Here is a 12,256-nt window from a genome sequence, read left to right as displayed (position 1 = left end):
AGGGGTGTAGGGGGCACAGGTAGAGCACAGGGTAAGAGAAAGTTCTTGCACCCCTGCCTCTCGCTCCTTCCCTGGCACAAAGCTCACTTCACTTTACCCCATTCCAGGGCGGGCAGAGGAGCAGAAATGATGGAAGGTGGAGCAGAGGCAGTCAGCTTGGGACAGAACCATGGACAAGCACTACCTCCAACTCAGAACAGCATGCAGGGACGCTCTGTCCTAGATGTGTCAGAGGTTGTCCTCAAGGCCGGAGGTCAGAAACTTAGGGTACTGGCCAAGGTTAGAGGTCAGGAGGTCGGGGGTCATTCTCTGGGGTCAGGGGGCAGAAAGCGGAGTGCGCCTCGGGGTCAGAGGGTAGCGGGTGGGAAGACTGTTCCTTGGGGTCAGGAACGCCCTCGGCCTGCTCCCCTCCCCAGGCCCCCAGGCCCTCCGAGTAGAGCTCCTGGTTCTGCTCCTTCCACCGGCGGAATTTCTCTCCGGTGAGCTCGGGGTCGCCCAGCACTTCCTCCAGAGCCTGCAGCTCCTGCAGCTTTGCCTGGAAGAGGTGTCGGGGTTAAGGGGCCAAGATCACCCCAGGAAGGGGCAGCGCCCGAGCCCAGAGCTAGCTCTGGGGCCCAGCGCCCAGATCCCAGCCAGCGCCAGGCCCCATCCTCAAAATCGAGAGCCTGGCTCCAGGATCCAGGTGGGCAGCCGAGCCAGAGAGGGCTAGACATCTAGACATCTGGCCCAGCGCCCAGCCCCCTGGGCGCCCCCTGCTGACCTTGAGCGTGCTCTGCAGTGCGCGCACGCGGTGCACGCGCTCATTGAGCTGGGGGTCTCGGTTGCGCCGCATGAAAGAGCTTCGCCACTGCTCCTGAGTGAGGGGCTGCTGCTGGCCCAGCAGGGACACGCCACCCAGCCTCAGCCCCCGGACCATTCCTTCGAGGGCCCCTTCGCTGCTGTCTGTGGGAGCGGGGAGCAGAGTGAGGGGGTGCCCGCCCCCCTGCCCCCAGCCCTGTCTCAGCTCCGTGCCCCCACCAACGCCCCCACCCCCTGCTCTGCTCCGCACCTGTCGCAGGACTGAAGGAGGTCCGCGGGCTGCCCTGCGGGGTGGCTGCAGGTGATGGATCTCCATGGAGCGGACTCCTAGTTTGGGCCGGGCTGGGCTGCGGACAGGGTGGAAGGAGAGGAGGGTTATCAGTCTGAGCTCCACACCTTGCTCTTCACCCCGCCGCCCACTCCACCAGTCCCCGACTCACTGAGGCTGAGCAGGATCCTGCCTCGTCGTCAGGATCTTCGGCTTCTGTCTCGCTGTAGCAGTCTGGGGTGGACAGGAGCAGTTGGGGGGACCCACTGAAGCTTCACAGGGTTGGGTAAGCCAAGGGGTGGGCTTGGGGAACTGGATTCCCAGCCCCCACCCCAGGAGGAAAGCAGAGGCTCAGGTGAGATTCGGTGGGATCCAGCGCTGTGAGACACTCACCTTCCTCTCGGGGCAGGGAGGCCCGGCCTGGAGACTGGTACTTGGAAATACAGGTAATGAGATGACGCACCCACCTGTGGAGGGGCAAATGGGTCTCAGAGAGCTTCCACTGAGTCAGTATGCTGGCTTGGAGAAGGCAATGGCAACCCACTCCAGTACTCTTGCCTGGAAAATCCCATGGACAAAGGAGCCTGGTAGGCTGCAGTCCATGGGGTAACATAGAGTTGGACACGACTGAAGTGACTTAGCAGCAGTAGTATGCTGGGTGTCAGTCAGTCAGTCAGTTCAGTTGCTCAGTCGTGTCTGACTCTTTGCAACCCCAGGGACTACAGCTCGCCAGGTCTCCCTGTCCATCATCAACTCCCAGGGTTTACTCAAACTCATGTCCATTGAGTCAGTGATGCCATCCAACCGTCTCATCCTCTGTTGTCCCCTTCTCCTCCCGCCTTCAATCTTTCCCAGCATCAGGGTCTTTTCAAATGAGTCAGTTCTTCGCATCAGGTGGCCAAAGGATTGGAGTTTCAGCTTCAACATCAGTCCTTTCAATGAATATTCAGGACTGATTTCTTTTAGGATGGACTGGTTGGATCTCCTTGCACTCCAAGGGACTCTCAAGAGTGCTGGGTGGGGCTTTCACTTATATCATCTTCTAACTTAATCCTCAGAGCCAATCTGAGAGATAGGAATTCTTATTAGTCCATTTTATAGAAGGTGAAACTGAGGCTTAGAGAAGGAAGTGTCTTGACGAGCCCTCTCAAAGAGCTGGGATCTGAATCCAGGCTCCTGAGCCCAGGCCCCGAGCACTCACATGCAAGCTGTGGGGGGTGAAAGGGTGGCACTCACATGCTGAGATCTGTCAGGGTATCAGCAGCGAAGATGAAGGGTTTGTACACGTTGTGGGTGAGCTGGAACACACTGCCGGGGAGCAGAGGGGCCTCACTCACCTGGGGGTGCCCATCCCGAACCCAGAGAGGCTGGCCTGGGAATCCCAGCCACCTGCTGCCCCCACCCCGCCCCTCCTGTCACCTGCCTCTCCCTTTTCTCCCCACCCCCGGCCTGTCACAGCCCAGGACTTAACTATTTTTTCTTCTGATCTTGTCCACTTTCCAGACTGTAGTTGGAGACATTGATGAGGCCCTCGGCCTTCTCATCCTGGGGGATCACAGTGTGAGGGTCAGCTTGGAGCTCCAACACCCTTGAGGCCCAGGCAGGCTCTGAGGGGCAGGGGTGGGGCGGGGAAGGGCATCTCCTGGGCTGTCTACCTGCTCAGCTCTCAATGCCCAGGGCAGGAAGCTGGGGTAGGGTTGTGACCAAGGGGTGTGTCTGTGCCTGGAAATGGGAGGCAAGCTATCCAGAGAAACAGCCAGGAAAGAGGAGCCCGCTCACACATCTGCTCCGCCACAGACACAGACGAGGCTGCTTTGCAGAATGCCCGTCTCCCTGCCTGCTTTTCTTTCCCCTTTCCATCTAACTAACCTTCAGGCACTAGTTTCTCAGGAAGCCTTCGCCACTCTTCAGGTGGACTGGTCACCTTTGCAGGGACCCCACCCACCCCTGGGCTCTTCCTCCATCACATTATATGTTCCTGTATTGTCCCTGTGTATTCATCCCTGTCCCCACTGGCCTGAGAAACAGAAAAGGTCCAGTTCTCCCCCATGTCCCAGGGCCCAGCCCAGAGCTGGTTATACAGTAGGCACCTTGAATGTTAGTGGAATGAGCAGACAATTGCTTGAGCACCCATCACTGGATGAACAGATTAACAGAAGGGGAAGGAAAGGCGGGCAGAATCAGTGATTCCACATGGCCTGTGATACCTTTTCCAAACTGCTTTTGCACACACCTCAGTTCTCTCTGAAGAGTGTCCCCATTGTACAGATGGGAACGCTGAGGCCCACCGGTGACCAATGATGGGCCTGGATGGTGGAGGAGGAACAGGAGCTGTGGCCCTGAGGTGACTCACTTGTCTGTGTGTGTATGGGGTCTCACCTGGGGCTGGCGGTACCAGTAGAGTGTGTGTCCCTTGAGCACGAACCAGCAGCGGCGCCAGCGCGGGCCCATGAAGCCCCCGGGCACCTTGCGGAGCAAGAGCCAGCCATCACAATCGGGCTGGCCCAGCTCCCGACACGACACCCGCCGGCGCGTCGCCACGCCTGCAGTAGCATGGCACAAGGGTCAGTGAGGGGTTGGCGGGGCATCCCGGACCCCTAAAGCTGCTCCCTGGCCCCCCAAGAGAACCCCCAGTGGATGTTTCTGAGCCCACGCTCTGTGCTTGGATTGTAACAAGGGTCATTCTGGGCGGGGGGTGACTTCTCATTTTAAGAGATGAGGAAGGTGAAGATCAGAGGACGAGCTGTTTGCCCAGAAATCGCAGAGCTGATGAGAGGTCTAGGCTGGGAGCACAGGTCTGTCTGACCCCAGAAACAGAACTGTGTCTGGGAGAGAAGTGTGAGATGTGTGTGCTGGGAGGGTGGTCTTGCCCAGCCTTGTAAAGACTTCTAAGAGTGCCTCAGATCAGAGGAAACCCCCCCAACCTACCCAATCAGGTGCATCTCATACCTTTTGATTTCCTGGAGCCAGGGACAGGACTCTGAAAGGAACACAGGCAGTTAGAGAAGAGTCTGCATCCAGAGCCACATACCCCTCCCCACTGATCCCCTGAACTTACCCTATCAGGGTGTTCTGGGGGCTCTGGAGTGTCTGCTACCTCTGCTGGGTGTGTGGCTGGGGTTGCAGGGGGGCTGGGCAGGGGCTCGGGGCCAAGGGAGGTTGAGTCTGTCAGGGAGGGAGAAGAGAGAGAGAGGCTCCATGAGCCTCAGACCCAGGCCCAGCGGTAGGCTGGGGGTGTAAGAGCCCAGGGTCAGAGTCAGACACCCCACATGCCTTTTCTGGAACACCTGCTAACACGTGGGGCTTTGATATTACCTGTCCAGGCAGGACGGCTGGGTCCAGGACTTGGGTTTGAAGACAGGTTGAAGTCAAAGATGTCTTTAGATGGGGTCCTGGAGTGATGGGGGAGAGATGAGATGAGCTGTGGTTCACTCTCCAAGACCCACCTGGGGCCCGAGCCTGTTACCTGGGAGACACCGAGGCTGGAGCTGGTGATGGGCTCACTGGGCATGGTGAGTCCAGGGGCTGCGGAGGGGTCTAAGGAGCAACCAGAAACAGGTGATGGAGCTGGGGACCACACCCAGGTCTGAAAGCAGACGTGGGGCGGGGAGGGTGGCAGGTACCTGTTGCGGTGTCTCTGGCACTGGGACCTTCTTCAGCACTAAGCTGACCCTGTCTGGCTCCCGCAGCAGCTCCCTCACCACGTTTTTGCGGGGCCAGCCCACCTAGGGGACGGGGACACGGGGCTGGACTGACCTGGACGAGACCCCCTGGGGCAACCCAACAGCCCTCCCCTCAGATCACTCTCTCAGCCTTGCGCTCAGCCTCCCCTCACCCTCCTCCAGGAAGCTTCCCGGAGCCCCTCGGACCCATGTGAGCTGGCTGACCTCACGGCAAGCAGCTCACCACCCTGGTCTCCCGAAGGAAGGGAATCTGTCCACCCACCAACCTGGGTTCTACTCAGGAACCCCCTCCTCCCACCGTGCCCATCCCCTCACTCACCACCACCTGCTCGTTGACCTGGACAATCTCGTCTCCAGGCAGGACCTGCAGCTGGGGGTTGGTGGGGACCTGGTGTTGGAGGTGGGGTTCAGAGGGGTGCACCCTCACGGGGCTGGGCCGGCAGGTAAAGAGGACCGTGGGGCTGGGTGGCTGTGAAGGGTGGAGGGCTCTCACCTGGGCACCCACTCGAGACACGAAGTGCAGGCAGTTGCTGGTGGTGTAGATTTCCAGGCCCTGCAAGGCAAAGGCTGCGGTCACTGAGGGTCAGGGGGCTGCAGGGCTAGTGGGCAGGACCCCTACTGGGCACCAGGACTCATAGGCGGGTGAAAAGGGGGAGAGAGCTGGCCTCAAGTTGGCACTGCCTGACTTGCTGTGTGACTTAGGGCTTGCTGCTGCACCTCTCTGGGCCCTGCTTCCTCTTCCCCTAAGGACTGAGGGGCACAGGTTACTGACTTTCGGGCTTTCAGATTCTCAGCAACTCTCCTGAAGGCTTAAGAAGGGACAGGAGCAGGACAGGGCAGGGCTGGGGTTTTCCCAACTGGTCAAGGATTGAAGCAAAAAAGTTCATGTCCTCTCCCCTTCTCCCCTAACCTGCCAGGTCTGTGTCCCAGGACTGGCATGTGTCACCGAGACCCCACCTGCTGCAGCTCCTCTGGACTGGAGAAGGGGCTGAATGACGGTGAGACCCCAGGGGAGGTTCTCTGAACCTTTAACGTCTGTACAGAAAGGACCATCCAGCCGTAACAGGATAGGATTATGTGGGATCCTAGAATCAGATTTCTGGGCCCACACGAGGCTGCTTGGGGGCACCAGAGGTGAGAGGTCAGGGCTCACCGAAGGATCGTCCAGCAGGACTCGCTCTAGTACAGCCTTCTGCACCAGCAGCTCCTCCGGGCAGCAGCTCAGGATGTTGCAGCAGATCCCGGCCACATGGCTGCACTGGCGGATGGAGGGCAGGATGTCTAGCCTGAGTCCCGTCCCACCCCATCCCCACAGCCCACTCAGCCCCTGACTCACAATCCTCAGGACTTTGCTTTCCTTCTCAGCCACTGGACAGTCCTGGAAGCAGAGAGAGAGCAGGGGCCGGCCCTAAGCAGGGTGGCCTGCCTTCTCCTGAGGGCAGGGGGGGTTCCCTGAGGTCCCTCCCAGCATGTCCCGTACCCTGGCCCCTTCCCGGAACGACATGGCCGCAGAACTTTGGCCCCACGGTCCCATCTCCCTGACACCGGGCCCCCTGAGGTCACCACACATGCCCTCCCCCGCTCCACACCCTCCTGAGATCAAACTTGCTGAGCTGCCCCTGCCAGTTAGGAGCCCCCACACCCCCTCACCCCCTACCCAGTGGCCGGGCCTCCTCTCTTCCTGCTCTCGCCTATCCCTGCTCTCACCCCCGAACCTGTGCTGATTCACAAGTTATAAAAAGCTCTAGCCTGACTTGGTCTCTACAGCCTCGGCCAAGTCTGGCCCTTGGATCTCCTACCTCCTGCAAGGCCTGGCCCAGCTCCCCGCATAATTCCCCAATCGCCTGGCAGGATGAGAAGTCATTTAAGTGGGAGAAGAGGTACCTGGCAGAGGGGAGGATGGAGCAGTGGTTAGGGGACTGAGCTTAACAGTCAGGTCGCTGAACCACCCTGAGCCGACTACGCATCTAAGGCCTTGATGGGTTTTGGCTTGGGGTAAAAGAGATGACTGATACATCTTCAGCACAGATTGATTTTGTGCAGACTTCATTTATTTTAGCACAGACTCTAGCACAGGATTTATTTGTCAAGTGTTTAATGAATGCCAGGCTTGGTTCTAGGCACTGGAGAGACAGATGAAAGGTTGGGGGCGGGAGGAGAAGGGGACGACCGAGAATGAGATGGCTCGATGGCATCACCGACTCTGTGGACATGAGTTTGAGTGAACTCCGGGAGTTGGTGATGGACAGGGAGGCCTGGCGTGCTGTGATTCATGGGGTCGTGGAGAGTCGGACATGACTAAGCAACTGAACTGAACTGAACTGAACACCAATAATGGTTAGGGACTTCCCTGTTGGTCCAATAATGATTTATGGGCTTTCCTCATAGCTTGGTTGTTAAAGAATCTGCCTGCAATGCAGGAGACCCCGATTCAATTCCTGGGTCGGAAAGATCTGCTGGAGAAGGGATAGGCTACCCACTCCAGTATTCTTGGGTTTCCCATGTGGCTCAGCTGGTAAAGAATCCACCTGCAATGCGGGAGACCTGGTTTTAATCCCTGGGTTGGGAAGACTCTCTGGAGAAGGGAAAGGCTATCCACTCCAGTATTCTGGCCTGGAGAATTCCATGGACTGTATAGTCCATGGGGTTGCAAAGAGTCGGACACAACTGAGCGACTTTCACTTCACTTCACTTCACTGGTGGTCCAGTGGTTAGGAATCTGCCTGCCAATGCAGAGGATATGGGTTCGATCCCTGGACTGAGAAGATCCCACTTGCCACAGGGCAATCATGTGCTGCAACTATTGAAGCCCACAAATTCTAGAGCCCATGAGCTACAACTATTGGAGCTTATGTACCCTGAAGACTGTGCTCTGCAACAAGAGAAGCCACTGCAATGAGCAGCCTGCGCACTACAATCAGAGAACAGCCCCTGCATCCCCAGCTAGAGAAAGCCTGCCCACAGCAAGGAAGACCCAGCGCAGCCAAAAAATAAAAATTCAAAAAATATTTAACTTCCACTCTTGTGACACGTAGGAAGCTCTGAGAGTGTGTAATGGGAAAGGCTTCCCTGAGGAGGTGACATTAGAGCTGGGACCTCTGGGACAAGCAGCGGCCAGTGAAGGGACAGCCAGCTCCTTATACAGTGCTGCTGATGAGACATGGTTACAAGCTGGAGGTCGGGGGGGAACCCAGGGAACCCAGAGCCCTTAGGTGAGTGAAGTCGCTCAATTGTGTCCAACTCTTTGCGACCCCATGGACTGTAGTCTACCAGGCTCCTCTGTCCATGGAATTTTCCAGGCAAGAGTACTGGAGTGGGTTGCCATTTCCTTCTCCAGGGGATCGATCTTCCTAACCCAGGGATCGAACCTGGATCTCCCGCCTAGAAGGCAGACGCTTTACCATCCGAGCCACAATGGAAGCCCCATTATGTGAAGCCCCTTACACAGACCAATTAACCTTTTTTGGCTAGTCCCACCATATTACTCCTTGGAAGGAAAGTTAAGACCAACCTAGACAGCATATTAAAAAGCAGAGACATTACTTTGCCAACAAAGGTCCGTCTAGTCAAGGCTATGGTTTTTCCAGTGGTCATGTATGGATGTGACAGTTGGATTATTAAGAAAGCTGAGTGCCGAAGAATTGATGCTTTTGAACTGTGGTGTTGGAGAAGACTCTTGAGAGTCCCTTGGACTGCAAGGAGATCCAATCAGTCCATCCTAAAGGAGATCAGTCCTGGGTGTTCATTGGAAGGACTGATGTTGAGGCTGAAACTCCAATACTTTGGCCACCTGATGCGAACAGCTGACTCATTTGAAAAGACCCTGACGCTGGGAAAGATTGAGGGCGGGAGGAGATGGGGACGACAGAGGATGAGATGATTGGATGGCATCACTGACTCAATGAACATGAGTTTGGGTAAACTCCGGGAGTTGGTGATGGGCAGGGAGGCCTGGCGTGCTGCGATTCATGGGGTCACAAAGAGTCGGACACAACTGAGCTACTAAACTGAACTGAACTGAACCATATTTGAACAAGAGCCAAGCTCTCGTTTTCTCTCCCGGGTCCCTGGAGGAGGCCATGGATGCGGAGGGTCCCCTTACCAGTCACTCAGACCCTGGGAGGAGACCGAGGTACCTGTTGAGCCAGAAGAGGAGGGAACGGGCCTCGTGTACCAGCTGCACAGCCGCGCCAAGGACATCTGCAGGGGGCTCCACACAGCCCTCTAGGCGACCTCGGACCAAGCTCTGGAATGCCCGGGTTCCCTCCAGCAGCCCCTCTGTCAGGCTCTGCAGGTTCTCTGACTGTAGCCCCGAGCTCTGTGCAGAGAGGGGGCAGGTTACTCTGGCAGGGGCCAGCCCCCCATCAGCATCCCCAGGGTGGGCGGAAGCTGCAGCCAGTCGGGCTGCCATTCACTCACCAGGGCCCGGAGCTGTTCCACCCCTTCCAGGATGATCTCCTGGTGGCCCAAAGGCCACACGGTTAGAGCCTCCAGGCTGTGGGGGCAAAGCTGCAGCAGGTACTTGCCAGGCAGCTCCCATTCCTCAAAGCAGTAGTCCTGCAGGGAATCGTCCAGGCCTGGAGGGAGAGCAGGGGTCAGTACAGGGGACCCAGGGGGGTATCAAGGCCTTTCTGGTCAGTGGAAGAGCCCTTCTCCTAATGCCAACCCTGAGACCAGGGCTGCGTTCTATCCTGCCCATTTCACAGATAAGGCTACTACTGAGTTGAGAAGTAGGATCACACATGGCAGTGGTTCTCAAAGGATGGTTCCCCAGACCAGCAGCAGCAGCCTCATTGGAGGACTTGTTAGAAATACAAACTCTGGGAATTCCCTGGTGGTCCAGTGGTTAGGATTCAGCGCTCTCATTTTCATGGCCTGGGTTCGATCCCAGTCGGGGAACTAAGATCCCATGAGCCATGTGGTGTGGCCATAAAAAAGAAAAACAGGCAAGACATGGAAACAACCTCAGTGTCCATTGACAGATGAATGGATACAGAAAATGTCACACATACACACCCGCACACATGCACACATGCACAAATATTCATCCAGGAAGAAGGAAATCGTGCCAATTGCAACAATATGGATAGACCTTGAAGGTATTATGCTAAGTGAAATCAATCAGAGAAAGACAAATGCTGTATTATTCCATATACAGAATCCAAAAAACACAAACTCTTAGAAACAGGGAGACTGATGACTGCCAGAGGCAAGGAATTAGGGAGTGGGAGAAATGGGTGAAGGTGGTCCAAAGGTATAAGCTTCTATTTATAAGTCAGCTTGGGGGACAGAATGCACAGCCTGGTGACTACGGTTAGGATTCTGAGCTTTCACTGCTGGGGCCTGAGTTCAGTCCCTGGTCCGGGAACTATTAATAAGATCCTGCAAGCTGTGTGGTGTAAACTCAGGGGCAGGGCCCAGCAATGTGCTTTTTAACAAATCCTGCAGGGGTTCTGATGCTTGGGCAAGGCTTTGGAGTCAGGGAGACCTGAGTGATAGCAACTGAGCAAGTAACTGAATTACTCTGTGCCTGTTTCCACCTAAAAAAATGGGGAAAATAAAAACACGTCACTTCTAATCATGTCTATTAAATGACATGACACATGTCATCTGCTTGACCAACTCCCTTGGTTCAGTCAATAACAGCCCCCATGGTATGTGTTGCCAGACTCTCTACCATGATCTGCAAGGCCCCGTGTGACCCGGCCACCACCTGCCTCTCCAGTCTCATCTCTTGGCACAGCCCGTCAAGCTCTAGATCCAGAGCACTAACTCCCTGCAGCTCTCAGGAGGCTCTTTTGCTTTTGCTTCACGGTCCCCGAAGGTGCCTTTCCTTCTGCCTGAACTGCTTTTCCAGCTCCCTCATGTCCTTGGTCATCTAACTTCCTCCAGGAAGCCTTCCACGGCTCCCCAGGCTGGGCCAGGGCCCCCTACTGCGCTCACTGCCCCCTGTGCTGCCACAGACCCCTGCACCAGAGCACCAACCTCTCCTACTCGAACATGAGCTCTTCTAAGGACTGGGCCTTAAAACAAGTGTTCATCTCTAATTCTGGCCGAAGCCTGGCATAAGGCAGACACTCAAAAATAAATTTAAGGACTTTATACATATCAACACATTTAATCTTCACCAAATCTAGAAAGTAGAGATGTTATTCCCATTTTACAGATGGGAAAACATACACATAGAGGTTAATAGTTAGCTTTCTCCCTCTTTGAAGGAACCCTTGCCATTCCAAGCCAGAGTCCCTTCCGGGGTATGTGTGTGTGACCAATAGCTCTTCCCCCATCGGCTGTGTGACATCAGGAGCCCTTGCCTAGGAGCTCATGAGCTTTCACTCCATGGCTGTGGGCCTCAAGCACCTGCTTCCCATGCACGGTGAACGCGCTGTGCTGTCTTCCTCCCAGCAGCCCCTGACACTGAGCCAGGCCCTCATCACAACTGTCTTATTTGGTCCAACCTCAAGAGATCAGGGTTGCCTTTCCCATTTTGTGGATAGGGAAACGGAGACTTGTGGTCATAGAACTGAGCAGAGGGGCTGGGCCTGGAATTCAATCTGGGAGACTGACTCCAGCCCTGAGTCCCTGCTCCTCCTGGGGATGGTCACCCTGAGTCTGTCCCCAGACAACTCCAGTTGACCCCCCTCCAACTCTGGCTCCCCCTGTGGGAGGAATGGGGTCCTCACCTCCCAGCTCCCAGCTCCACAGCAGACCATCTACACTTCTGAGTCCCCTAGCACTCTGGGCCCTTTCCCACCCATCTGGGCTCATCTTCCCTGGAGGTCTCAGGAGGTGCTGTACCAACCCCTCCAACCCCTCCAGCCCATCCTGGGCTTCTGCTCTCACGGGAGCCTCAGGGGGAGGGGGAGGGAAAAGACACCTCGGGCAGGCCCTAGACCAAAGCCTGAGCAAATCACTTGTTGGATTAGTGTAGAGTTTTCAGCATCTGAAAAATGGGATTAATTACAGCCCACTGCCACCCCGGGGCAGAGGGAAGATGAGATACACTGCGGGCGGTCAGCTGGGGCGACTCCTTCTGTTTTCATTACAGAACCACTGCCTGGGCTATTGTGGGGGAAGGAGACCGCTTCTAGGTCCTCGGGGGACCCCACCGGGGTCATCTCGACTGTCTTTCTGCCGGGTTGACGGCAGACGCTCTGTAAACACTTGCGGACTAACAGACTGACAAACTCGACAGGTCCTTCTTGCTTCCGCTCTCCCCGGCCCAGGGCGCCTCAGGCCCAGCACTGCCCCGGCCCCACCCACCTCTCAGCCAAGCCGCCACCTTCCTGGGGGTCCAGGTCGCCACTGGCTCCATGGCCAAGTTCGGCCTCTCGGATCCGCACCCGCTCCGCCTCGGCCGCGCAGGAATTTCCGCTCCCGGAGCCCCGACCTGGGGAGGGGCTGGGCTGGGCCGGGGGCGGAGCCACTAGCATACCTGGGCCCACAAAGCAGGCCAGGTGAGGCGCTCTCACAGCGATTGGCCGGCTCCCTCTCCATCTCCTACCCC

The 12,256-nt window shown here is 56.7% G+C and overlaps 1 protein-coding gene across 11 annotated transcripts; it reads right to left on the bottom strand.

Moving 5' to 3' along the window:
• Positions 1-279: 279 nt before the first annotated feature.
• On the bottom strand, positions 280-12,151 carry CNKSR1 (connector enhancer of kinase suppressor of Ras 1). 11 transcript variants are annotated; one of them, XM_055410536.2, is made up of 21 exons: positions 12,013-12,151; positions 9,169-9,326; positions 8,886-9,067; positions 6,549-6,633; positions 6,086-6,127; positions 5,903-6,007; positions 5,243-5,302; positions 5,069-5,137; positions 4,690-4,791; positions 4,533-4,603; positions 4,382-4,458; positions 4,125-4,231; positions 4,016-4,046; positions 3,446-3,609; positions 2,538-2,611; positions 2,303-2,374; positions 1,460-1,533; positions 1,239-1,300; positions 1,049-1,145; positions 761-942; positions 280-535 (listed from the first exon to the last, which is right to left on the bottom strand). In XM_055410536.2, the coding sequence occupies exons 1-21, from the start codon at positions 12,062-12,064 to the stop codon at positions 281-283; spliced, it is 2,121 nt and encodes a 706-aa protein (XP_055266511.2). In that variant the 5' UTR covers positions 12,065-12,151; the 3' UTR covers position 280. The 11 variants fall into 11 exon arrangements, with proteins under 11 accessions (XP_055266511.2, XP_088699823.1, XP_088699840.1 ...); XM_088843697.1 differs by having other exon boundaries at positions 5,069-5,302; XM_088843714.1 differs by lacking the exon at positions 4,533-4,603 and having other exon boundaries at positions 4,382-4,532.
• Positions 12,152-12,256: the final 105 nt, after the last annotated feature.

This window comes from Moschus berezovskii, chromosome 2 (genome assembly GCF_049115385.1).
Source record: "Moschus berezovskii isolate FMDL1 chromosome 2, NW_MosBer_1.0, whole genome shotgun sequence".
Classification (NCBI taxonomy): domain Eukaryota; kingdom Metazoa; phylum Chordata; class Mammalia; order Artiodactyla; family Moschidae; genus Moschus; species Moschus berezovskii.
Note: the sequence above shows the minus strand (reverse complement) of the source record. Positions and strands in the feature narration are given on the sequence as shown.

Coding starts and splice junctions, on each gene's coding strand:
- CNKSR1 (XM_088843697.1), bottom strand. CDS start 12,064: ATGGAGCCAGTGGCGACCTGGACCCCCAGGAAGGTGGCGGCTTGGCTG. Junction 4,459..4,532: donor CCAGCCTCGGTGTCTCCCAG/GTAACAGGCTCG, acceptor CCATCACTCCAG/GACCCCATCTAAAGACATCT. Junction 3,610..4,015: donor TGGCTCCAGGAAATCAAAAG/GTATGAGATGCA, acceptor ATGCTACTGCAG/GCGTGGCGACGCGCCGGCGG.